This window comes from Nelumbo lutea, chromosome 3 (assembly GCF_056320005.1).
Source record: "Nelumbo lutea isolate HS-2025 chromosome 3, American lotus-T2T, whole genome shotgun sequence".
NCBI classification, from domain to species: Eukaryota; Viridiplantae; Streptophyta; class Magnoliopsida; order Proteales; family Nelumbonaceae; genus Nelumbo; species Nelumbo lutea.
The window spans coordinates 35,636,674-35,662,405 of NC_142686.1; the positions used below are offsets into that span (position 1 = coordinate 35,636,674).

Genomic DNA, 25,732 nt, shown 5'->3' on the forward strand with positions numbered 1-25,732 from the left:
TCTAGTATCCCATGTAAGAATTCTCATTTATATTGATAATTTGATAGTTCAATGCAACAAATCTCTCTCCTAAAGAGCCACCTTCTTCAAAGATCCCCTCCTTCCTTCACCAAAACCAAGATCCTCACACTACTCCCCATACTTAACTTCTCTACTCCCCATTGTAAAGGAAGACAACTTCCTCAATCTCCTTTTCTCTTTGCTTCACCTCTAAATCTTCAAATATTGTTCTTCTTCCCTCTTCCCCACCCAAATAAAATAAACCCAAGTTTATGCACCTAAAAATCCCTCTCAACCACCCTATCAAGGCTGTTCCCATGACAATACTAATCTATTAATGCATGCATTGTTTGTCAAATGATATTTGTCTTCCTGCCCCACCACCCTTCAACTTGTCACTCCCCCTTTCATTTCCAAAGACATCTCCACTCTTTCCTCTTCTAAATTAAAACTCAAAACCTACAAGACATTTTTTTAACCCCAAACTTTACTCCCAATGCCTGTAAATATTAAAATAAGAGGAGAAAAACTAGGAGAGAGGGATCCAAAAGCCTTACCCATCAAGAGATACTATACACCAAGCCACCAACTCATAGACTAAAAAATAAAGCATCTAGGAGCCTAAAAAAGAATTGGACTAGTTCCTCCTAATGAGAGGAATTTGAAGCTGATCCTCAAAAACAAGATGTCAGAGGTGACAAGGAACATCCGAAACTGCATGAAAGCATGCAGAAGATCAAATGTTGCAAGTCAAGCTGGCAAACACATCTGAAACCAGATTACCTTCTCAACAAGGTTTAAAATGTTGGTCATCCAAATATAGGAAACATGTCGGAAATATTGTAAAAATTATAGACATGGTGGAAACATGTTGTTCGAAATTTAAAATATATACTGATATTTTATGAAATGATAAATGAAGCATAGACACACCTTTTTAAATTATTATATTGTTCAAAATCATTAAACAAAGCTAATAAACTAAGGTTATAGACAAAATAATACATTGTGAAACTGTTCTATAAACCTTAAGATTCAAAACTACATAATAGAATGAGTTCAAGCAAAATTTAAACTCATAGAAAATGCAATGACTCTAACAGCTCAACCAAATAATCTATTACACAAAAAAAAACTAATAATTAACTTCATTTTTGTAATGAATATCAAACTGGCTCAAAGTGGTAATCATGTATATTAGGCGAGCCATAACATTGTTACTCCACATATCTAAAATATTGTCACCAACTTATCTTACAATACTATCTCTTATACTCCACATAGTGCTGGAAGTGTTCACTGGGGAAGATATCAGCTCCAGCAAAATTTAGCGTCACTACCCATGGAAATGGAAATATGTTGTGGAAAGATTAGGAAATTTATGGACATTTTAAACCATATCTCAAAGAGTATGATTAAAGGAAACTAACACTCAACAATGACTTCACAAATCTTGTCAAGCCAGCCAATAAGGCCTTAAGGTGGTCCACAATCATTATTGAGAATCTTGAAACAGTGAGAAGATTACTTCGATCATGAGACTATTGTGCCCAAGTTGATGACAATATCACAGAGCATCATAGATTGCTTTAACTTCAGCAACATATTGGTACAGTGATCATAAAAGGACAAACCTACAAGACGTATCACTGAAAAACGCCATAAAAAATAAGAATTAACTTCATTTGTGCCTTCCACTGCCACAACCATCCTTTCTCTGCTGAAAATTCCCATAACACCCTTTCTTTCCATCTCATCATCTTCAACCATCCAATTGGCATCATCTTCCAAACAATCACTAATAACAACCTTCTTATTCCGCAATTCACAAGAGGAGATGATAATTACATTTAAGGCTTTTTTAGATAGTTCTACACGAGCACCTTCAATACTAGCTGATTGCAATTCCGACCATGTAACTTTCCTCTTAACCACTTTATAAAGCAACCATAAGCACCACCTATTGGAGCAAATATATGAATAGCCATGCATAATGAGATGTGCAAACAGACTTTTGGATACCACTGATCTCTCAAACAGCCCACCACTGGATACCACTGATCCAAACAGACTTTTGGATCACACTTCATCTGAGATTTCAATTCTAAAACAGAATTGCTTCATCTCTACATTGAAAAATAAAAAGAATAAACCTCCAACCAAGGACATAGTTTGAATTGATTTTGAGAATTGCTACTCTGCCAGTACCTACTCCAAAACCTCTTTCTCATTTTGAAGGTGCCAAATGGGCAAGCCTCTAAAAGATTCAAACAATTTATTTCTTCATCATCTACTACTACTAGAGTATCAAAATAAAGTTGCACATCCTAATTTCTGCATACCATTAAACTTCAAAAAAAAAAGAAAAAAAAAACTACTTCCAAAAGTTAATTCTCTATCTAAAATAGCAACCATAGATATTTTTATCACTTAATGAGAAAAGTAATATTAAAAATACAGTCCAAACAAGTATAGAAGACCAATAAGAGAAAAAAAAAAGGAGAAGAAAAGGAGACCTAAATGCTCTCAGAAAATTCTAACTATAAAATTAAACCAGTCCCAATGAACACCCAGAAGTGGCCCAAAAATCTAGAACTATCCTTCCAGAAAAGAACAAAACAAAAGGCCTCCAAAGCCCAACTATGACCCATGTGAAGCCCCTAACAAACAACTTCCTTGCCAGCCCCAACCCCAATAACATTATAATCAAAGCACCAAACTTCCTAGCAATGTTCAAACAATTGACCTCCATGCCCCCCACTCCAGAAGCTGCACACCTACACCACTTTCTTGAGAACTTACCATGAATGGTTTATGAACCTAGCAAGGCTTCCCTTTTTAGTAGCATCAATTGATTCATGGGCATTGAGGGATATGATAAATGCATCTTTCACACCTGAAGAAAGTCATTTGTGGAAAGTATTAATAATTTTTACAATGGGCATGGATATACATATAAATGCATACATATATATGTATAAAATGCACACATGCATGGAAGAAAGGAAGTCTGATCTGCTACATGAATCAATAATGTTGCTAATCTAAATCATATGAAATAAAGGACACCGCTAGACTGGGAAGGTGTTCACCCCCCAGTCCTCATCAGCCCCAAATGGCACCTTGTACTGTGGTTTTTCCCTAGTGATATAAACCACAAATTATATTTTTTTAATTTAAATCAGTGAAATAGAGAAGAATTTATCTTGGAAGCATAGTAAGGGCTTTTAATCTTAAATTTGTCCCATAATTAGAAGGAAGTGAAGGGAATATGTTGGAACCCTTTAGACCCTAACCACGTTGCCATGTCAATTATTCCTGGTAATTAGACAAATGTTTAGAATTCCTCTCTAAATGACCCAACTAGCAAACCATCTCAGGTTTACATGATAATCCAATTATTACCTCGATTTTCATATGTTTGGGACCTCCGCCTTGCTTCTTTCCATGAGATTACTTCGCCACAATATTCAATTATAAATTGCCCAGCCTGGTAAGGAAAAAATGCTTACTGGTGAATAACAGTTCAACTCAAGTACTTTCAAACAAGCAACAGATGACAGTACATGAAGCTGCGTTCAAGACTGTAAGTTCCAAACATAGAGATTCTATCAAAGTGCATACTCAGAACAGATTGATTAAGTATGATTATATGAAATGAAATAAGCATTAGGCATCAATGTCCAAAACAATTATTACAATTTTAAATGTCACACTAGAAAAAGGGTGAGAGTTTGGGCATACAACTTACAGATACATCTAATAATTGCATAATTCTAGATTCTGTAATTAACTACCTTAATATTCTCATCAGCAAGAAGACCCCATCCACGTCCTTCAGTTTTGAACAACTTTGATTTAGCATACTCACATTTCTGGAATCTCTGCCAACGGAAACATCTAATTCTCAAAATAGAATTAAGACAAAAAAAAATGCAACAATAGTTTCAAACTTTCAAAGGAACCATCTACCTACATACATAACCACAATAAACATGCTAGTGTTCCCCATGCTGTAAAAAGTTTCCACTATAAGACACATAAGAAGCACAACACAAATAAGGTAGGACACTTCAAATTTGTGTGACATAGTAGAAAGGATGCATACAATCCTGTTGTTCATTGAAAGGTCTCAAAAAAAGATTTGGTTTTACCCCTTTCATTTTTTTGGATGAACTGGATACTTCCAGCATCAACTCTTATCTTCAGCTCTCAAATTTATGCCCATCTTTGACTTTTAGAAATAAAGGTCCTAGACCTCCTTTTCCACTTTATGGGAAAATGGAAGGAATAGAGATTTTTCCAGAATAACAATAACTCAAGATCAAACCATAGAAAATGCAAAGATATTAGTTCAATTATTGTGGATTGGGCACTGGACCTTTGGTCCACAAAGTCTTCAAAGATATGAGCAGGAAAGAAGTTGATAAGAAGTGGATTTAGTAACTAACTGTAGCTGATAATATATTTTGGCTTTTTTTGAGATACTTTTGTAATAGGGTCCCTTAAAGTTACTGTTACCAATCAGTGTGTTATCAAAGCATCAACCAATCATCTACTAGTTGATTGACTATTTCAGTTGAGGGCCCAACCAACTGCATCATTAAATAGCCAGTTGATACTGATGATGTAATTGCTCAGGATGACTGAGCATCAACTAGGCCCACTGGTCGATTAACAAACTAGTCAATCTAGTCAACCACAAAGCCATTATAAAGCTTTAATTGTTTGTTTGTATCTCTAATTATTTGAAACAATATTGAACATGTAAAGAGCAAGAGAGAAGTAAGGAAGCAGTTATTGAATGTATCACTATCAGGGTGGCTCATTGGGTGGTCTCTAGAAACCTTCTGACCTTTTCTACAGATTAAGTAATGAGGAAACGGAGGGAAATGGCAGGAATGTCCATGAAAAGGATAGTGCAACATTAGAGTTGGACATCAACAAAAAATATGGATTCATAAAACTCAATTTTGATGGGAATAGCATGGTGGAATCCAAAGCCTTCAGGAGTGGGACTGTGGGAGGTGTCTTTAAAATGACAAAGGAAATATTTTTGCACTCTTTTTTCAGTCCTATTAGAGTGGTGGACTTATGAAGAGCTGAGAAGGTTAGCCACCATGGAGGGATCATACCAGGAGGTTAAAATTGTAAGAAGTAATTATAGAAGGAGACTCTAAAGTCATCATAAGCTGGCCATGGAAAAGGAGAAAGTCAACTGGACCTATAGGAATGAAATGAAGAGGTTCAGGCAGCTAACAAAATCAGTTGGGTACAAAGATCAGCTAATGCTATGGCTGAATCTCTAGCAAAACAAAGGATGGGGAGAGATCACTTGTTTTGTACTCCATAGTAATATTTGAAAAGGGGAGAGAGACAAATTCGAATCTCTCAAAGGAAATCTTCTGTCCAAGGATAAAAGCCCAATCAAAAGTGAAAGAAGGAAAACCAAATTCCATATTCCTTTCCACGAGTTAATCAAAATTTGTTGGTGCTCCTATCAAAATACATTTGTGCTTCTACCCTTCCTCTACTTGAAGTTGACAAGGAACGAACACACCTTTTTCTCCAACACTAACAAGGAAAATAAACTGTTGACAGAAAAGGTTGAAGACCATGTAACAGAAAACGGATAGAGAAAGAGAGAATGAAAACCCCCAAATCTGTTTACTTAATGATGTATCAAAAAATAAAGAAATAAAAGAGAGGGGGAGCTACAACTTTGGTAGGAGGTAGAGGAACTGGATAAAGGTTTGTATATCTACAGAAAGTTTTTCAATTTTAATAAATGGTAGTCCAAAAGGAAGGTTGCACAATTCTAGGGGATTAAGACAGGGTGATCCCTTTCGCCTTTGCTTTTCATTCGCTTAATAGAAGCCCTTAGCACTATGGTGAACAAAGCAGTGGAAGGAGGCTTACTAGAGGGCTTCAAGGTGGGAGAGGAGATTGAAGTAGCTTTGTTGCAGTATGCAAATGATAAGACTTTGCTTTGCAAATGCCTCCCAAAAAAACAAGTTTATAAAAACTGACCCAGAAATGGAACCACTATGGTCTCCTGTTTCCGGTTCACCAGTTCAATCATCTAGGTCGAATGCTTCAACCCATGACATCACAAATATGATAACAAAAATATATAATGCCTACAAATAATCAAATATATGGAAACATTTACAGAGCATTCATTCAGTATCGAAGCGAGACAGTTCTCATAAATGAATTTAATTGCTCTTTGATTAAAAACAGGAAAGAAAACATCTAAAATGCTCTAAATCAAGGGAAAAACATGGGATTTCACAGCAAAATAATAGAGATTTCAACCAATCATAGAAGGCGATAACAAAAAGTGTAGACCCTAACTTGCAATCATGTGAACAAATGATGGTTGCCAGTGCAAATGGTGGTCGTCAGTGCAAGAGAATAAGAGATGAGAGAGTTGGTCATTGCTCCCAAGTTCAAGCCATAGGTCACCACTGCAAATGGCAGCCACTGGTGCAAGAAATTAAGAGAAAGAGGATTTGGATTGCTATTACAAGCCATGGGTCTCTCTACCGAGTTGGTCACTGCTACAAGCACAAACTCATGGTCGCCGCTGTAAATGGTGGTTGCCAATGGCTAACATGAGATAGAGGGGGTTGTCTCCTTTGCTAATTGCCATAGGCCGGGGGTTGATGGTCTCCTTCACTACAAATGGCAGTTGTCAGCAGCTGTGATGCAGGTTCTTTGTGATTCAGCACTAATCTTGCAACCAACTTAGGTCTAGATGTGTAGCACAAACAAAGAACTAACAGAGAAAGAAGAGGAGATGGAAATAAGATGAAAACCTAAGGCAATCACACCAAATTATTTAGAGAACTTTCTTTTTTCATTAACCAAAAATTGTTCTTCAAATGAGCCTTACAAGTTACTACTACCAAAAACCTAAATCAAATATCACAAAAACTGTTTTTCAGGATGTTATGTTTGTTTGAAGCGTTGATCACCTTATGCCTAAGGGGAGATGTAAGTGCGGATCTGTTCGTTGATGGGTGATGTCTTATCAGTTATCACTTGTCACCCTGATGTATCCTCTTTAATCTTTTTCCTTAATAAAGTTTATCTTTTTATTTATCTTCAAAAAAAAATGAGCCTTACAAGTTTAATAAGAAAGAAGCTTCCAAAGGAAGAAACTTGCCCCCCAAGTTAGCTTGCACAACAAGCCACTTACAAAAAAGAAGCTAGATTAGACTAAACCTGCCCAAACAATTACAAACATAAAGCCAAACAAAGGGAATTACTAGACTGACTTGTCCCCAAACATGAAAAATTTACAAAAATACCCTTGCTGTCCAGAAATACAAGTCAAATAAGTCCTGTCCAGCAGCAAACTCAACCACACAAAGCATCTTAAGGTGGATTGAAGACTCTAGGGTCTTCCCAAGTTGATCCAGTGCTAACCCAGCTCCCATATGGGTTCCACATCATCATAATGATGCCAAATAAGGATAGGAGCAGCTTTGGTTCTCTTCTGATATACCTTAAGTTGATCCCCATCAAGCTAGCATGAGTCTTTCTCTCAGACTTGGTAAACTGGTAAACCCTAGGGAAAAAACGGATTAAACTGCCCCCTTTATATTTTTTTTTATTTTTCTTTTAAATTTAAATGTGACCCACAAGCCACTAACTGGTAGACCTGTTCATGGGTCGGGCTTGGGCTTGGATTTTGCCAATTTTTGAATGAGGCCTGGCCCAAAGCCCAAGTCCGACATAGTGTAAGTCAGGCCCGAAGCCCGGCCCATGAACTGGTCTACTGGGTTGAACAGCTCAATGGTTCAATCATCCAGCTCAACTGTTTTCTAACTTTTTAAATGTTTTTTCAGAAAATAACAGTTTGGGGCATAACCGGTAGCAGTGGCAATTGGGTGGGTTGGGTTGGGCTTGGTTTGGTTTGGGTTGAGCTTCAACCCAACCCATCTAATTCGCCAACTCATTAATGACCTAGTTATATAAAATTAAATGGGTTGGATTCAACCCAAACCTGCCTTGACCCAATCCAACCCGCCCAACCCATTAATCTTATATTTATGTACTTAAAACTAAAAACTAACTCCCTTTTGACAAACAAGTTGGTCATAGCTTGGTGGTAATAGTAGTTGTTATTTACACAAGTGGTGAAGGTTCAAATCACATTACATGCATATTATTTTTACAAGGAGAATAAAAGGCAATTAATCATCTGAAGCCATTTGACTATGTTCGGGTTTCGGGCTTGACCAAACCACTTAGGTTCAAATTGGTCAAACCAACTTGAACTATCTAAGATCTAACTAGATTGTCTTCGAGCTAATCACATCAAAAGTGTTTGAACTGTTTGGATTCAGATCAGTCCAGTCATACTAGACTGGGCTGGTTTAGTCAAATAACCGATTGACTCAAACCGGTTCGTATCAGGTTGTGCATGGATTTGGGACTGAGCCGATCAATCCAAAGTAGGTCAAGGCAAGCATACCAAGCCAGTCCAAAATTGAGTTGGTTCGAGTCACTTTGGCCAAGGCGAACCAGGTGGTCCAAACCGGGTTAACGAGCATACCAAGTTGATCCGGGTCAGTCAGACCATGCTGGCATGGATCTGGGTCAGGCCAAACCGATTGGCCCGATTTAAATTCAAATCAAACTAGGTTCGAACTAACCTAACTGACCCAAACGGATCAAATCAAGGAGATCAAGTCTGTTCATATTTGATCTGGGCTGGTCGAGACTCAGGTCGGGTTGATTTGGATTTATGTCGATTTCAATGAAGTGTGTTGATTCGAGGCAAAACTAATTTTAGTCAATAATTAATAGAAAATCAATGCATTAATTATAAATTATTTCACTTAAATAATGAAAATAAAAAAAATAGCTAAGGAATTCATACTTGTATCTATAGTGGTTAACCCAATGGTTATCCACAACCCAACCCGACCCAACCCAATGGGTGATAACCCATTTCCAACCCGCCAAGTAAATGGGCAGGTTGGATGGGTTAGATACTAGATGGGTTCGGTAGGTTGGGTGAGATATTGCCACCCCTAATAACCAGACCTGAACTATGACTGGTTCCCAATTCGAAGGTCTGACTACCCAGGCCAATGACATTTTTAAAGCCATGCTAAGAACAGATGGACATAACTAGAATGATCATTATCTGATTTGAAGTGCCCTGGACCTAAAGTTAATATGCATAAAAGTGAAATAATGGCAATCGGTATGGACTTGATAGACCTTTTGGTGGATCTAGTGGGATGCAAAATTGGGAAATTGCCAACTAAGTATCTAGGAATGCCACTTGGAGATAGATGCATATCTAAGAACATTTGGGAACTGGTGGTGGAAAGAGTTGAGAGGAAGTTAGCCTCCTAGAAGCCAAGATATTTGTCAAAGGGTGGAAAGTTAACACTAATCAAGAGTGTATTGTGGGTTCAGGTCTTGCCATTAACATTTTGAAACTCCCACTAATTTGGTGATCGGGCAGTTCTATAAAACCAGGACAGGTTTACCAGTTTTCCAGTTAAATCGAATGGTCAACCCAATTTAACCAGTTATTCATGAATTATGGTTCTCAACATATGACCAAACTGGCCAAGGCCCTGGGTTATGATTCAACCGGTCCAACCGAACGGTCCAATCAAGTTTTTTAAATAGTGTTATTTATTGTCTCTTTTCCCCATCCCAGCTAATGTTGCCAAGATCTTGGAAAAGAAAATGAGATTTTTGTCATAGGGATGGAAAGAAGAGTTCAAGTTTCATTTAGTGAAATGGAGTAAAGTTCGTAGGCTAAGAAAGGAAGGGGGTTTAGGGATAAGAAAAATCAAAAAATCCAATCTGGCCCACTGAGATAAATGGTATTGGAGATCGAATGTTGAACCCACAAATCAGTGGAAAGAATAATAATGAAGTAGGGACAAGAAACTCAAGCTGGAAGACAAGCGAATCCAATCTACCTTCTGGATGTGTAGTGTGGAGAGGTATACAGAAATCAGCAAGGGATTAAGATGGAAGTTGGAGATAGGTTAAGAATTAACTTTTGGCAAGAGGTGTGGTGTGGAAGTTGCCCTCTCAAGGAGAGATTCCCAACATTATTCAAAATTGCTCTCTGTTAAAGTTTGACCTGCCCTAGAATTCTGTCTTGTTCGTTGACTGTAAAGTAAAGTAAGTAAAGTAGGAGAAGAAAGAAGAAGAGAGAAAGATGAGGAAAGAGAGAAAGGGCTGGTTCGAATTAGAGAAAGATACTTCTCCCTAGATTCGGCCAGACTTGTTATTATATTATTAACTAAATGGAAAAGACTTAAGCGCCCCTCTTTAAGTAAGAAGAACTCAAACTAACATAACAGTACACATCAACCTTCTCAACAAGTACAAAGACCGAAATACCCCTTCACTAACACCACTAACACTCCCCCTCAAGCTGGTGAGTATATATCATATAATCACAGCTTGTTACATATGTAGTCCACTCTCCCCCGACTCAAACCTTTTGTAAACAAGTCCGCCCACTAATTTCCCGTACTAACATATGCAGTTTCTATCACCCCATTCAACACCTTCTCTCTCACAAAATGACAGTCAACTTCGATGTGCTTGGTTCTTTCATGAAACACTAGATTGGAAGAGATATGAACTGTTGCCTGATTGTCACAATAGAGCTTCATTGGAATACTGATGTCGTATCCTATCTCCTGTAGAAGGTTCCTCAACCACACTAATTCACAAGCAGTATGTGCCATGGCCCTATATTCTGCTTCTGCATTGCTTCTTGCCACAATTGTTTGCTTCTTACTTTTCCACGTTACCAGGTTACCCCCCAGAAAGGTGCAATAGCCTGTGGTGGATCGTCTGCCAGACATAGAACCTGCTCAATCAGCATCGGTGTATCCTTCTACTGCCAGTTTTCCACCACTCCTGTACAGCAAACCACGACTAGGAGCTCCTTTCAGATACCTCACAATCCTTATGTGGGACCAAAGGTTTCTGCATGAACTGACTCACCACACTAACCGCAAATGAAATATCTGGCCGAGTAATGGTTAGATAGTTTAGTTTGCCTACAAGCCATCGATATTTGCCAGGGTCTTCAAATACTTCACCTATATCACTGCTCAGCCTCGTATTTGTTTCCATAGGTGTCTCAGCCGGTTTAGTACCCAACAACCCCGTTTCTTCCAATAAATCGAGCACATATTTCCTCTGAAACAAATTAATGCCATGCTTAGATCTTGCTACCTCTATGCCCAAAAAGTATTTCAACTTGCCAAGGTCCTTTGTCTGAAAGTGTTCCTGTAGGAATGCCTTCAATCTGTCAATGCCCATTTTGTCATTCCCAGTCACAACGATATCATCCACATACACCACCAATATTATTTTGCCTGCTGAAAAGTCAAAACTGAAGACAGAGTGATCAACTTGGCACTGTTTCATACCAAACTTCTTGACCACCTCACTGAACCTACCAAACCATGCTCGAGGGGACTGTTTAAGTCCATAAATAGCCTTCTTAAGTCTGCATACCTTACCATCCTCCCCCTGAGCAACAAACCCTAGTGGTTGCTCCATGTAGACCTCCTCGAGCAAATCACCATGCAAAAAGGCATTTTTGATATCTAGCTGATGGAGAGGCCAATCATACATAGCTGCAAGAGAGATGACGACACGAACTGACCCTATCTTAGCAACCGGGGAGAATGTCTTTGTGTAGTTAATGCCATAGGTTTGGGAGTACCCTTTGGCAACCAGCCGCGCCTTCAGGCGCTCAACACGACCATCTGGCAAGTACTTAACACTATACACCCACTTACAACCGACAGCCTACTTCCCAGGAGGAAGAGCAGTGAGATCCCAAGTGTGATTATGATGCAAAGCAGAGAGCTCTTCTTCCATAGCACGGCACCACTCTGGAGAGGTAAGGGCTTCCTAGACATCCTTAGGAACAACCACGAAGGATAACAAAGAGATGAAGTGGCGATGGGAGGCGGAGAGGTGGGTAAGTGAAACAAAATTGGAAATAGGGTGAAGGGTGCAAGTACGTTTACCTTTCCGGAAGGCAATAGGGAGATCTAGGTCGGAGGCTGGTGTCGGAGCCGGAGCTGGATCTGTCGACGGTGATGAAGCTGGAGGAGCTGCAGCCGGTACACGCGGGCGATGTGTATACACGTGACAGATGGGTGGACGGTCAACCGACGGTGGCACCGGAGGCAAGGACGTAGGCATGACTGGAACCAGAGGAGGTGGATCAGCCACGGGAAGAGGAAGAGGAGGTGGTGATGAGGAGGAAGCAACAGCACCGGACCCGACGAAGAACGGAGTAGACTCGAAGAATGTAACATCAGCACATACCAAGGAACGACGAAAACCGGGATGATAACACTTGTACCCTTTCTGAGTTCGGGAATAGCCAAGGAAGATACATTTCAGGGAACGTGCATCTAACTTGTCAGTCCCGGGACCCAGATTATGAACGAAGCAGACACACCCAAATACCCGAGGAAGTGAAAACGGAGACATGTTGGGGAATAAGACACTAAAAGGAGAACGACCATCAAGGATAGACGTATCCGATTAATTAAGAAACAAGAGGTGAGCATTGCAACGCTCCAAAAGGTTTTGGGAACATTCATGTGGTGCATGAGGGAGCGTGTCGTTTCTACAAGATGACGGTTCTTTCTCTCAGCCACCCCATTTTGTTGTGGAGTGTAAGTACATGAAGTTTGGTGTATAATGCCATGTTGGTCCAAGTATTCTTGAAAAGATGAAGACGAGTATTCACGTCCATTATCAGAACGGAAAATTTTGATGTAAACGCCAAACTGATTGCAGATCTCAGCATGAAATTTCTGGAAGATGGCAAATAATTCACTTCTTTCATTAAATAGAGCCATGTCATTCTTGAATAGTCATCAACAAAAATAACAAAATATCGGTATCCATTATATGACATCACTTTATAAGGACCCCAAACATCTGAATGAATTAAAGAAAAAAGACTCGGCACACGATTATCAACCCTAGAACGAAAGGGAACACGATGGTGTTTCCCAAATTGACACGACTCACAATCTAAAACAGAAAGTTGACTCAATGCAGGGACTAAGGACTGCAACACTTTCAACGAAGGGTGACCAAATCTACAATGCCACTGGAGAGGAGAAATGGATGACTGAAGGGCCATCGACGTTCGTCCACCACCATCAAGATAATACAGTCCACCGGCTTCATGCCCTCCACCAATCTTCATCCCTGTCTTGAGATCCTGAAAAACACGCATAGAAGGGTAAAATGTGATGGAGCACTTAAGGGACTTGGTCAGCTTACTAACAGACATAAGATTAAATGGAAACTTAGGTACATATAAAACAGAGGATAGGGATACAGGGTCTAGGTCAACATTACCAACACCACAAATAGATGATGTGGAGCCATTAGCAAGGGTAACAGATTGTGATGTTGAGCAATGAGTGAGAGATGAAAACACACCTGGAGTTTCCGTCATGTGATCGGAGGCTCCATAATCAATAATCCGGGGGTTGGGTGTGGATGCCAAACAAGCCATACCTGAGTGTGCAAAGGAAGTTGTGTTCTACTGCGACTTGGATTGAACAAACCTCTCATACTCATCCCGATGAACACTCACCATCTCCTTGCCTGGGCCATCTGAGGGAGTAGAAGGCAACGGGTCAACTGACCGGTTCTCCTGTCTAGAGCTGAAACTGGTGTCACTAGTCATGGCATGGTTGGCCCACGTTGAGGGAGGACCATGTAAGTCGTAGCAGTAGTTAATGGTATGTTCATCCAATCCACAATGAGTACACTTCCGTGGACCCGAGCCACATCCTCTACCACGAGCTCCCCCTGAATCTCTGCCTCCAGTACGACCACCACCACAGGTATGTGTAGATCCACCACTACCACTTCTGCCAGGCTGGGCTCCTCGAGCCCCACTTCTGCCACCTCGACCTCTCAACACAACAAATGCTGATTGATCGACGACATTAGAATCCATAGATCCAATGGAAGCCCTCCGAAGATGGGCAAACACCTCCTCTAAAGATGGAAGAGCATATCCCCCTAGTATCTGAGCTCGTACTGGTTCATACTCAGACTTCAACCCCACCAGAAACCGTGTCACATCAAGCTGCTCTCGCTGTTGCTGTTGAACTTTGACATCAGAAGTGAGAGGATGATAGACATTTAACTCATTACGGATATTCCTCACACTGGCATAGTACTCCTCAAGGCTCTGACTTCCCTGTTGCAGATTGAAGTATTCCTGATACAGTTGATATACCCTAGTGGTATTATCCTGACCTAAATACAGTTTCTTAGCATGATCCCACACCTCTTTGGTTGTGTCAAGAAACATGAAGTTCACACTGATTTTGGGTTCCATATTGTTCCACAACCATGTAATGATCTGTGCATCTTCCTGTTCCCAGTCTTCATACTCTTGAGAATTAGCACTCCTCTCTTATATGCTTCACTTTCTTCTTTGCCTTCAGAAAAACCTCTACAGACTTGGCCCAAGGAACATAATTCTCTCCATTCAGTTTAATGGAGGTCATTTGGACATTCAGGTAGTCAGTAGAGATCATGACACTATGTTTACTATCACTGTTATCTGCCATTGCCGAACTCCTTATCACTGAATTCTGAGCACTGAATTATGAGCACTACACACTGCACACTACACACAGACACTTAACCAAAAGCTGTACACTGATTTCAACAGTAATAAATGCTGAGAACTGCAACACCACAAACCCTAATCACTGAATTATGAGCACTACACACTGCACACTACACACAGACACTTAACCAAAATCTGTACACTGATTTCAACAGTAATAAATGCTGAGAACTGCAACACCACAAACCCTACTCACCGAAATCTGCACACTGATTTCAGCAGTATTAAGTGTTGAAAACTGCAACACCACAACCCCTACTCACCGAAGTCTACACACTGATTTCAGCGATATCAAATGCTGAAAACCACACTTGTAACACCACAAACCCTAATCCAAAGTTATAGGGAGTTTCACCATTAAGTAGACACTATTGCCCTTCGGTTCACACACAAACCAGAATAAACCCTAGCATAAAGCAATCTGAAAACTCATCATGCGAACTGTACTACACCTCTCATGTATTCCATAACAGATAATAAAAAAATTTTACCTCATTGCCTGAAGGCCAACCACACGAAGGGCTGAGACACCACTGCACCACACGTACCAGCCCTAACTAGGGTTTAGAAACCACAGCAACCAATCACCAACGACACAATCGGAGGCAATAGGAACCTCCTAGGGAAGAGGGCGATCACTCCTTTTCAGCCCTTTTCCCAGTCTCCAACTCACAGCTGAGAAACCCAAGAGAAACCCTAATTCGAATGCGCAAAAGACAGAATTTAGCAAGTCTGATTTGTTGAACCTCGCTCTGATACCATGTTAAAGTTTGACCTGCCCTAGAATTCTGTCTTGTTCGTTGACTGTAAAGTAAAGTAAGTAAAGTAGGAGAAGAAAGAAGAAGAGAGAAAGATGAGGAAGGAGAGAAAGGGCTGGTTCGAATTAGAGAAAGATACTTCTCCCTAGATTCGGTCAGACCTGTTATTATATTATTAACTAAATGGAAAAGACTTAAGTGCCCTTCTTTAAGTAAGAAACACTCAAACTAGCATAACAGTACACATCAACCTTCTCAACAAGTACAAAGACCGAAATACCCCTTCACTAACACCACTAACACTCTCAATGAGGAATATTTGATCTTGGAAGTGTTCTCACAGAAGGGAGGGGGTAGGAGTTTGGCACCCCAGTTTTAGAAGGAAATAAATGATTGGGAAATTGAGCAGTGGGAAGAACTGATGCAAAACTTAAGTACAGTCAGGGTGGACAGTACAAGAAGAGATAAAAGAATTTGGATGGGGGAGAAATATGGAATTTTCACAGTCAAATCCTTTTATAATGGATTGTGTGATGAGGAGAAGGCAAATTTTCCTGAAAACAGGGTCTGGGTATCAGCAGCTCGCTCCGCTCAAAGTTTCTTTATGTGGGTCGCCATTTTGGTGGAACCTAGCAGATGTGTGATGTGTGGTGAAAACTCTGAGGGGGTGGAGCATATTTTCATGCACTGCAGTTTTGCATGAGAGATATGAATGAAATTTTTGAGGGTGTTTGGAGTAAAAGTTTCTGTTTCCCAAGAAACCAGTTAGCATTGCTATGGAGTTGGAATATGCGTGGTTTGTCGAGGAAAGGAAAGGTTTTATGGTAGTTCCAGCAGACGTATTGTGGTCAATTTGGATAAAGAGCAATAGGAGGCTTTCTGGAGACAAGTTCAATACAATGATATGGTTTTAAAAGGTAGCTGGGGAAGGATATACCCATGGGCGGCAGCACACGAGTTATTCAAGAGAATACCTTATAGCTCCTTTTTTTATTTCAGTTATCTTTTTGAATGAATTAGTCAAAGAGGGATTTGGGTTGTACAAGAAAAAATGCTTGCCTTGTCCAGTACCTTGTTGTGCAAGGCTTTGTAAACTGTTACCATAACCCAACCTTTCCCAAATAAAATGAAAAATATGGAACCTATACCTGTATAATATTTATTATTGTACAAGGAGTAATAGTAGAAACAAAACTATCAAAGAAATAGAAAGCTCAACCTTTGAAGGTAAAAAGAAAGAGAGAATGGAGAGAGAAAAATGACTGAAGACGAGAAGAAAGATGGACAAAGAAGTTATTAACCTCTCCACTTGGCCCTCTAATAACAAGAAAAAATGAAAGTAATAAAAAGGACAAGTTACAGGAAAGAATCTGGCATTGACAATCACAGCCCTAACAAATACAAAAAGATTGAGGAACACCAATATATATGTCAAAAATCTACTTGCACTAAATATTTGCAATTTTCTGAATCATTCCTACAGATGCTCTTAATATTTTCTGTCAGTGATATATTGGATCAAAAAGGAAAACAGAACAGGTGAATGGAGATATCCTGTAGACCTGATTCTTGCAATAATCACCACAGGGACAGTAGCCAGGTGTACATTCTGTGCTGGTTAATACATTCAAACACCTCTCTCCACATGCACTGTCAGGATCATTAGCTTCATATTTACAATTGCAGATAGCAATATCCTCCTCTTTCTGCTTCTTGTGCCTAAGAAACAGCAAAACAATAACAGACTAAAAACACCGCATGACAAGAAGTCTAATAATTAACTCATGCTACTGGTTATTGATGTTGTTCATCTTCTAATAATAAACTCCTGCTATTGGTCATTGGCAATGTTGTTATTGTAATTATTATTGATATTTTTTTGATAGTTAGCAAATAACTTTTTTGATTGTGAAAAATAAATTAATAATGGATTATGTACAATCTGTCAAGCAATCCCAATGTGAGTGGCTACTGCGACCTAACCCAACAATTACAATTCAAGACCCAACTCTTCCAAAACAGAGCTGACACCTATTTAGTATTTATGCCATAGTTGTCAAGGCAACACCTAGGCGACAAGGCGCCTTTTGAGGCTCGCCTCGCCTAATCGCCAAGCAGTTTTGTACTATGCATTGTAAAATATTTTTTTATTCTTTACTTTTTTACATTATAATTATAAAATAGTCACTATTAAACTAAAATATTCATTTTTTGTGTTTATATACTAATTTGTTTTTATTATTTTCTTATTTGTTAGGATTTAATCAATACAAACATTGCTAAATGCTGTATTGAACTCTCAAAGGCTTTAAAACCTGAACCAATAAGTAAAGAAGAACTTAAAATTTTGTCTAATCAACACATTTTCTACTACTACTAAAGTACTACACTACTACACTACTACTACTTTTTCTTTTATTCTTTTCCTATAACAAAAATAAGGGTTCAGCCCCTATATTTTTTTAATTTTCTTTTCCTTCTTTTTTTTCTTCTCACGAATATGTTGATTTTCTATACTTTAACATGAACTCTATACTTTTCTTATGAAAATAATGAATAATTATTAAGGAAATATGGCTATGGTACCTAGGGAACTACCCTAGGATCTATGTTTTCTATATAAAAAAATCCATCACCTAGGCAACGCCTAGGCGACTAGGCGACAAGGCGCCCCCCAGACACCCAGCCTCGCCTTGGCGCCTTGAAAACTATGATTTATGCCCTGTTTGGATAGCACATCAGACATAGTGTCTGTTGATCTGGTGTCCATCTATATTCAACTTCCATCTCTCTTGTTAGAGCCCTTATCTCCTCAAAGGTATTCATATATTGCCATGAACCCCTTCTGTTTTCTTTGAACCAATCCACTATACCACTTGAATCCCCAACCACTAGTAAAGAGGTCATATTGAGAGTCTTTGCCTAACACATTTGTTTGTGATCAATATTGTTATTATTATGATGATAAACCAAATCATGCTTAGTACACATTACACATGATTATAATCTTATTCTACATCCCCATTATACAGAGCTATTGTGCATATGCCACTGTCAAATCATGCTATAGCTTCTAAACATAAACATAATAGTTTACCTTCTAAATATATAAACACCAAGCAAGTGTGCTTATATGCACCATCAGCTACAGAATCAGCAAGACAATTTTCCTTCATCAAAGTATGAAAAACGAATAAATACCAACATCCAACCTCCAACAATACCAATCAAAAACTGTCTAACGCCCAACAGTTCACCAAAAAAAATGTTTTCTCTTTTTTCTTACCTCTTAAAACCAAATGAGAACAAAGGCTCCAGGCTTTTTCTACCAGAACCTCTAATTTCATCTACTTGATTTAGAAAATTGGAGGCACCCCACTTTTTCTTAATTAGCGTGGGCCCCACTTGGCCTATTAATCCCTTTGGTATCTGGAAAGGAACTAAAGCATTCTTCCATTGAGTAACCGCCCAACTCTTTAACTTTTCCTCTCTCCTTTGCCAGGTCATCCATGTGACCTTCATTAAATAAAATAATTCCATCCCCTAAAATCAAATTTACCTCTTCCCCCCATCCTTTCAGTTCCATTGTCTTCAACCTCAGGACGACCTTTCATCTTCCCAACAAGGATCTCACCACAGGAGGTCTCAGGCCATCTTGCTATCTTTGCCAACTAGATATCAAGCCAAACTCAGTCAAGGTAGAAAACTTCTTCGCCCTCCAGAGTGTCAGATCTTCTCCTTCTACAAACATACGCAAATCGTAAGTTTCCCCTGCAAATAACAACTCCATAGAACTTGGAATTTTTTCCAGGTCTTTGATTTCCACCAATAGTCTTGCAAAATCAATCTTCTCCTAATTTCCATTCCTTCCAATGCTTAGGATTTTTCCAAGCCTGCCTCTGATCATTTTGAAAGTCATCTGACCCCAGGCATGTAATGGAATTCCCACCACACCTATCCACACTGCCCTTCTCCTCCTTCCATCATGAATCACCCCCGCCACTGGGAACCACCAGCATAATTTCAGATCAATCTCTCTTGTTTTTTCCTTTTTTCAATCCACCACCCACTCTACATCTTCCCTGCTCTGAAACATAAACAGGAACAAACCCCCACCAAATTTCTGACACCTACAAAGCTTTCTTCCTCCCATTCCGACTTCACCCAGGCTTCAACTCCTTCCTTCTTTACATCACACCCAACAAACCTACCAATAAGGTAAGTATTCAAGATCTTCATGCTATCGCTTAACTCTTCTACTTGTTTCGTTTCAATCTACACCCTTGCTAACCTGTTGTCGTTTCCACATGTTTGCATCATCTCATGCTGTTAGAATTTTAAAAGCTTAATCTTTCCTACTCCATGTTGTGCTAATCCAATATCCACAGGTGCCTTGGTTTTGGATTTGGAAGCTAAAAATCCCATCCAAGGTAATCTTTTTTCTTGTGGCTGATGCTAAAAGGAAGGTTACAAACCATTGATGTCCTGCAATCCAGAGGCATCAGAAAAATAATGTATCATCAGCAAATTGCAACAAAGATACCTCTACCCTCTCATCGCCCACTTAAAACCTTCTACAAATCCCCCTAAGGTGGCCCTTTTTATAATTCTATTAAGAGCCTCTGTTACATATATGAATAGAAATAGAGATAGAGGATCCCCTTGAGGTCCTAAACCGCCCAAAAGACACTCCATTCACCAAGACTGAAAACGTTGGAGTGTTGGAGCACACCATCTAGTTCTTCCATTTGGAGCCAAAATTCATTCTTCTCAATATTTAGTCCAGAAATTGCCAATTAACATGATCATAAGCTTGCTCAAAATCCACTTTGCATAGCATGCCGACTCTGCCACTTCTCAGTCTAGAATCTATCATCTCATTAGCAACCAGAACCCCACCCACCATGAGACTTCCCTTCACAAATGCACCTTGACTTTCTGAGGTTATGCTCTCCATCACCAGCTTGAGACTTTTTCGCTAGAATCTTGGCAATAATCTTGTAGATGCTGCCAATAAGGCTGACTATCCTATAATCACTCAGTTCTTCAGCACCTTTTTTCCAGGCTACAATAGTGATAAAAGTTGAATTTAAGTTCCTTTCCAATGCTGTTGTGTTATGAAACTCCTCCAACACACAACATGTCCCTCTAGAAACCCCCAGCAACGTTTAAAAAATGTCGTGGTGAATCCATCCAGGTCTGGAGCTTTATCCCCTTCCATTTCTTTGATAGCTTCCCATACATCCTCTTTGTTGAACTCTTTTTTCCAAATATATGGCATGTTCCACCGTTGAGACAAATCTCATGATTTATGACACAATTCATGACTTGATTCGGTTCTACTTCTATATTCTCTACTATTTATGATATGATTATGACTTTCAGAACATTGGTTACAAGTAAAAGAAGACAAGTCACCATCCACAATCAAGAGATTTATCCAAAAAGATAAAAGTGCAAAGTATGGAGCTATTAATAAGAATAATAATATGAACAGCCCTATTTCAACTCTCCCTCTCTCTCTCTAATTCTTTGATTTCAGGAGGCAGAGTCTCCCTTGAAGAAGACTCCTGTTGTGGGCAGGTTCTCATCACAAAGTCACTCTATTCTAATATCATTCCTTCTCAAATCTTATAATCCTTTAAGAGTTATTTAAAAGAAGCACATTATTAAAATACATCAACCATCTTGAAGAAAAGAAAGCATTTAGTGCACTCAATTCTATAATGCTACACAAGAAAATACAAAATAAAACAAAAGGATGAGAAAAAAGCATCTCACTTTCGATATGAAAAATCATTTTGTTGAATATTTTTGTAAGGTGGCGGTGGCCCTTCCATTTTGTTGATCCTAGAAAAAAAAAAAAAAAAAAAAGCATTTCCTTTGTTAGTAGCAACCAACTTAATTAATACAAGGAAAAGAAAATGTAGTAATCTCACAAAAAAAGGAACTGTTTTAACATCATATTAGAATTTACTCAAACACAGATAAACTGCTACACTACCATGTAGTGCCATATGCCCCATCCAGCACCAATTAGTGGAGGAAAATTCCCTCTCCTTTTTTTTTTTTTGGAAAAGGTAATGTAATATTTATTGAAAACACAAACTTCATAAAGAAAGTTATTATTTAGTAAAAAACTTATTACATCATGGAGGTAACAAGCATGGTTAGCAATATCTCCCCATTTTGCTAAGGGCAATATGAAATCATACAGGAACCTTTTGTTCTAATATCTCCAACATATTGTTAATATGTTGGCAACATTTCAGATGTTATTAATAGACTATACTTTTAAGGTTTAAAATTTTAGAATATTATCAGAAACTTTCTGATATTTCATTAAAATCATCATACTTTTTTTTTAAATATTTTCCTAAAATAGCATATGGGGATTCAATGATTGAATATTTGATTTACAGTATGATATGATTCACTTACCACAAAAGAAAAAGAAGGCGCACAACTACAAAAGTGGATTCTCAATCTAAACAAAATGTATAGTAACAAAAAGGACAAAAGTCAAAATGGAAAGTAAATGGCATACATAACAAAGAGGAGATAGATAAAAGACTAAATGGTTGTGAGAGAGAGAGAGAGAAAGAGAGAGATTTAAGTCTCCTAATCTTCTCTATTTGATTTGTATAGTTGTTTGCTATGGTTTTTTGAGCCTAAAAAGTGCAATTATACTTCTTCTAATTATACGTTTTTAGAAAATTTCTTTAACAAAACTAGAAAAATATCCCTGAATATCCCCATCTCCGTATGGTGAAATGTCCAACAATATTAAAATTGTGAACCGTGGAGATAAGAAATCACCAAAAATAATACACTCCAGCATTAGCCTCAACCAGATATTTGACCCCCTTTACCAAAATGTGACATAAGAAAAATACAAAAGCATAGTTGTCAAGTGAAAAGGGTAAAAAGCAAAACATGAATTTTTTGTGGTGGTAAAAAAAAGAAAATTTATTTATAGAAGAAAGAAGTACATCTGATAGTGATGAGATATCACTAGAAAGTGAAGACATAAAGAAGAGTGAAGCAAAAGAGAGAAACTTTAAGAAAAAAGGAGAAAAACATAATCAAACAAAGGAGAAACAATTGGGCCAGCTGCAAAGTGTTCCAAAATCCAGAACCAAGGTCTCCCTTTATGATTCCTTCGAACTCTGGGAGAATGAGGATCCAAACCATAATTCTTTTGCTGAATAGAAGAGCTATATGTTCCCTTGGTCAAACCTTCTCATAATTATTCTATTTCTTTCTTTCCATAGTTCCCAGAAAACATCAAGTTGGGAGACTACCAGGTGATCTTTGCCTTGACATTTCCTGATACCTTTGGCCATTTGGAGAATATCTCTTCCACCAAGTTGGGAGACTACCTAAATGAATTTTGAGAAGAGGCACTCAGCAAACAAATGATGACATTCTCCTCAGCATTCTCATAAAGATAGCATCCGCTCGCTAAGTGAAAACCTCTGCCTTAAAGATGATTTAATGTCAATATGCTATCCAAATCCAACACCACTAGTTAAGCAAAAGCTTCCACCCTTGGGGGGGCAGGATTTCACCAGATGCCTTTAGAACCTGAATTTTCTTCAATTGACCTTGACAAAGACTTGTATAAACATTTGAGTGAAAATAAGCCATTCCATATTCTTTCCACCATCTTAAATCTTTCCTTTCCACCTGAGGTTCCGCTGACTGCAGCTTTGCCAGGAGGTCCACAACTCTTGAATTTCCCAATAAAAAAGAGACCTCCTAAATTTTGGACACCAAACTGCTCTACCTTGATCAAACTCAAAAGTCTCTACAATGGAACTATTCTTCATACCCAACCTATACAGGTGAGGGCAAAGATTACATGAATAAAATCTACAACAGTCTCTACGAGCTCAACTCGATTCAGTAAATCCTTACCCTTGCTACATGGACCGGCTTCCGGTCTCTAGGAGGACTTCATGAAATTGTTTACAATGAAAGTAGATTTTAACCAATATTTTGCCACTAAAATCTTCTGGTTACAACTAAAACAATGTAGTTAAGAGCATTTTGTTTTTTTTCCCCTTTGAGGCAACAAACCCCAAAAAAAAGAGCCTTAAGCTGTGAAGTGAGAAAAATACACTAGCCTCATTGAGGCGAGGCAATAAATTATTAAAAAGAAATTTAAAAAAAAAAACACACACACACACAAAAATACATGAATAGTGTACATGAGCTTATCTAAATGCTGAAACAATATAATTCAACTAATGCAAACCAGTGTTATTAAGATCACAAATCAAAGTACAACATGTCTGCATACGAACCACCTATGTGGTATTGGTTCATTAAAAAAAAAGGAATCAACATTAAGTTCTAAATTATCACTGGATTCCTAAGCTTCTCTTTATTTTCTATTTTGTTCAGTACAAACTTATCACCAACTGATCAAAAATAAAGGTAAAATAAAAAAGAAAAGAAAAACTCGCCACCTCTTAGAACCAGAACCAGATAAATCAACTACATTAGAAATAAGATAACTGTGGATATTATAAATAAATTACATGACTGCAATCAGTAGTCCTTCTATTAGCACATGCTTGCATAAAAAAATTAAGAGAAACAAAAAAGGAACAAGAAAATCTCACCACAGAGCCAAATCAGAATTAGAGACAAAATCCAATAGCGGAGAGTCTGCTCCAAACCTACAAAAGCAGGAAAAGGAAAGAAACATTTTAGTACAGGAGCCCCTTTTCGCTGGAGAATGAGTAAGGAAAAAATAAGAAAATAAAGGTATGTGTGTCAATTTTCGATTTCCTTTCACTAGTTTTTTTTAATTACTTTGGGTAGCGAATTTTAGTGTATCAAAATTATCTATGTTAGCTAGTTAGTTGGTCAAGAAAATAAACAAATGAGCCCCTTTTTTGCTCAAGAAAGAAAGTAGGGAAAAAAAAAAAAGAAGAAAATAAAAGAACCATGTGGTACGTATCAATTTTCAAGTTCTTTTTTAGATAAAAGGTAACAGAGAATGCATTAAAATAAAATTAGATAATGAGAAGAAGTACATCAGGGGAATGTCTCTCGCTTCAGTCATGTAATGAGCCAGCCTCCAGGGGCCTCCATCCCTCCCTCCTAACCATTTGATTGTGTTTTCTGAATCGCCATCAATGATTATGCTCAAGAACCCCAAGTCTCTAGCATGGTGAAAGCCGACAACGCCTAAGAGTCACCTGTCTCTATTGGGCCACTAAAATCCCAGCAAATATTCCCATCCCTCCCCTTGATCACACCTCCAATTCCTGCATCACCAGAGTTCCCTAGAACTGCCGTCAAAAATTAATTTCAAAACGCCTTCCTGGCATGGGAAAGGACCCTGAAGGATGGACAGACTTTTATTGGAGGAGTAAAGGCAATTGATAACATTTCTCTGCATGTCAATCATGGAGATTCCTTTGAATAACCCAGAATTTACAGTCCACAAGTTGCAAAGGTTAAGTTATATAAGAATTTTCAATTTCCTTTTACTAATTGCTTTTTTTGAATTATTTTGGGTAGTGAATTGTAATAGTTAGTTGGCCGTAGAATTGCAATTAGATAAGAAAGTCTTGGACTTTTTAGATTCACCACTCCTTATAAACTATGCCGTTGAAGAGCATAGAACGTTCGAAAATACTAGGGCATTGCTCCTAGGAAGCTCAAAATGCTCTATTTCTTTTTGTAATTCTACAAGAGTGCACTCATCACCCTGTTCCTAGAAAGAAGGAAGAAGAAAAAGGGAAAAAAAAAAAAAAAGGTGGAAAAGAAAGAATGAAAGAAAATAGAGAGAAGAGTAGTAGGGGCAGAGCCCCCATTTCGATCAAGAAGACGAAGACGAAGACGACGACGCCGTACCTGAAAATCCTTTCTCCGGTGACGTTGTGGAACTCCGGCAAACTTTCCCTCGCCACGCATGGCTGATGGACCGCCTCACAGTACTTAGGGCTCCTCGGAATAGTGGAGTCGAACCCAACGATACAATTATGCAATATTACATTTATTACGGGCTAAACAAAATAAACAAATGGGGCCGGGCTTTCTTAAGCGAAATAAGGAAAGAGCCTTATGACATTTTTAATTGGGCCGAACCGGCCGGTCGAAGTCCAACCCAAACATTATTCTTGGTTATCTAGCGTTAGAAAAATTTGTATAATATTTTTTTATAATTTTTAATTTGAATTAAAAATAATTATTACTAAATAATTTTATTATTATTAAATAAATCTGTATTAATTTTACTAGTATAAGACTAAACATATTT

General features: G+C 38.4%; 1 protein-coding gene across 1 annotated transcript in view; it reads right to left on the bottom strand.

Moving 5' to 3' along the window:
* The window catches only part of ASHH1 (SET domain group 26), a 50,779-nt gene extending 25,321 nt beyond the window's left edge, over positions 1-25,458 (bottom strand). The window contains exons 1-7 of the mRNA XM_088974793.1: positions 25,327-25,458; positions 24,084-24,140; positions 21,235-21,303; positions 17,016-17,172; positions 3,798-3,884; positions 3,406-3,490; positions 2,803-2,896 (exon numbers count right to left, since the gene is read on the bottom strand). Coding sequence (XP_088830919.1) covers positions 2,803-2,896; positions 3,406-3,490; positions 3,798-3,884; positions 17,016-17,172; positions 21,235-21,293 — 482 coding nt within the window. The 5' untranslated portion in view covers positions 21,294-21,303; positions 24,084-24,140; positions 25,327-25,458. The remainder of the gene's footprint in view (positions 1-2,802; positions 2,897-3,405; positions 3,491-3,797; positions 3,885-17,015; positions 17,173-21,234; positions 21,304-24,083; positions 24,141-25,326) is intronic.
* Between the last annotated feature and the right edge of the window lie 274 nt (positions 25,459-25,732).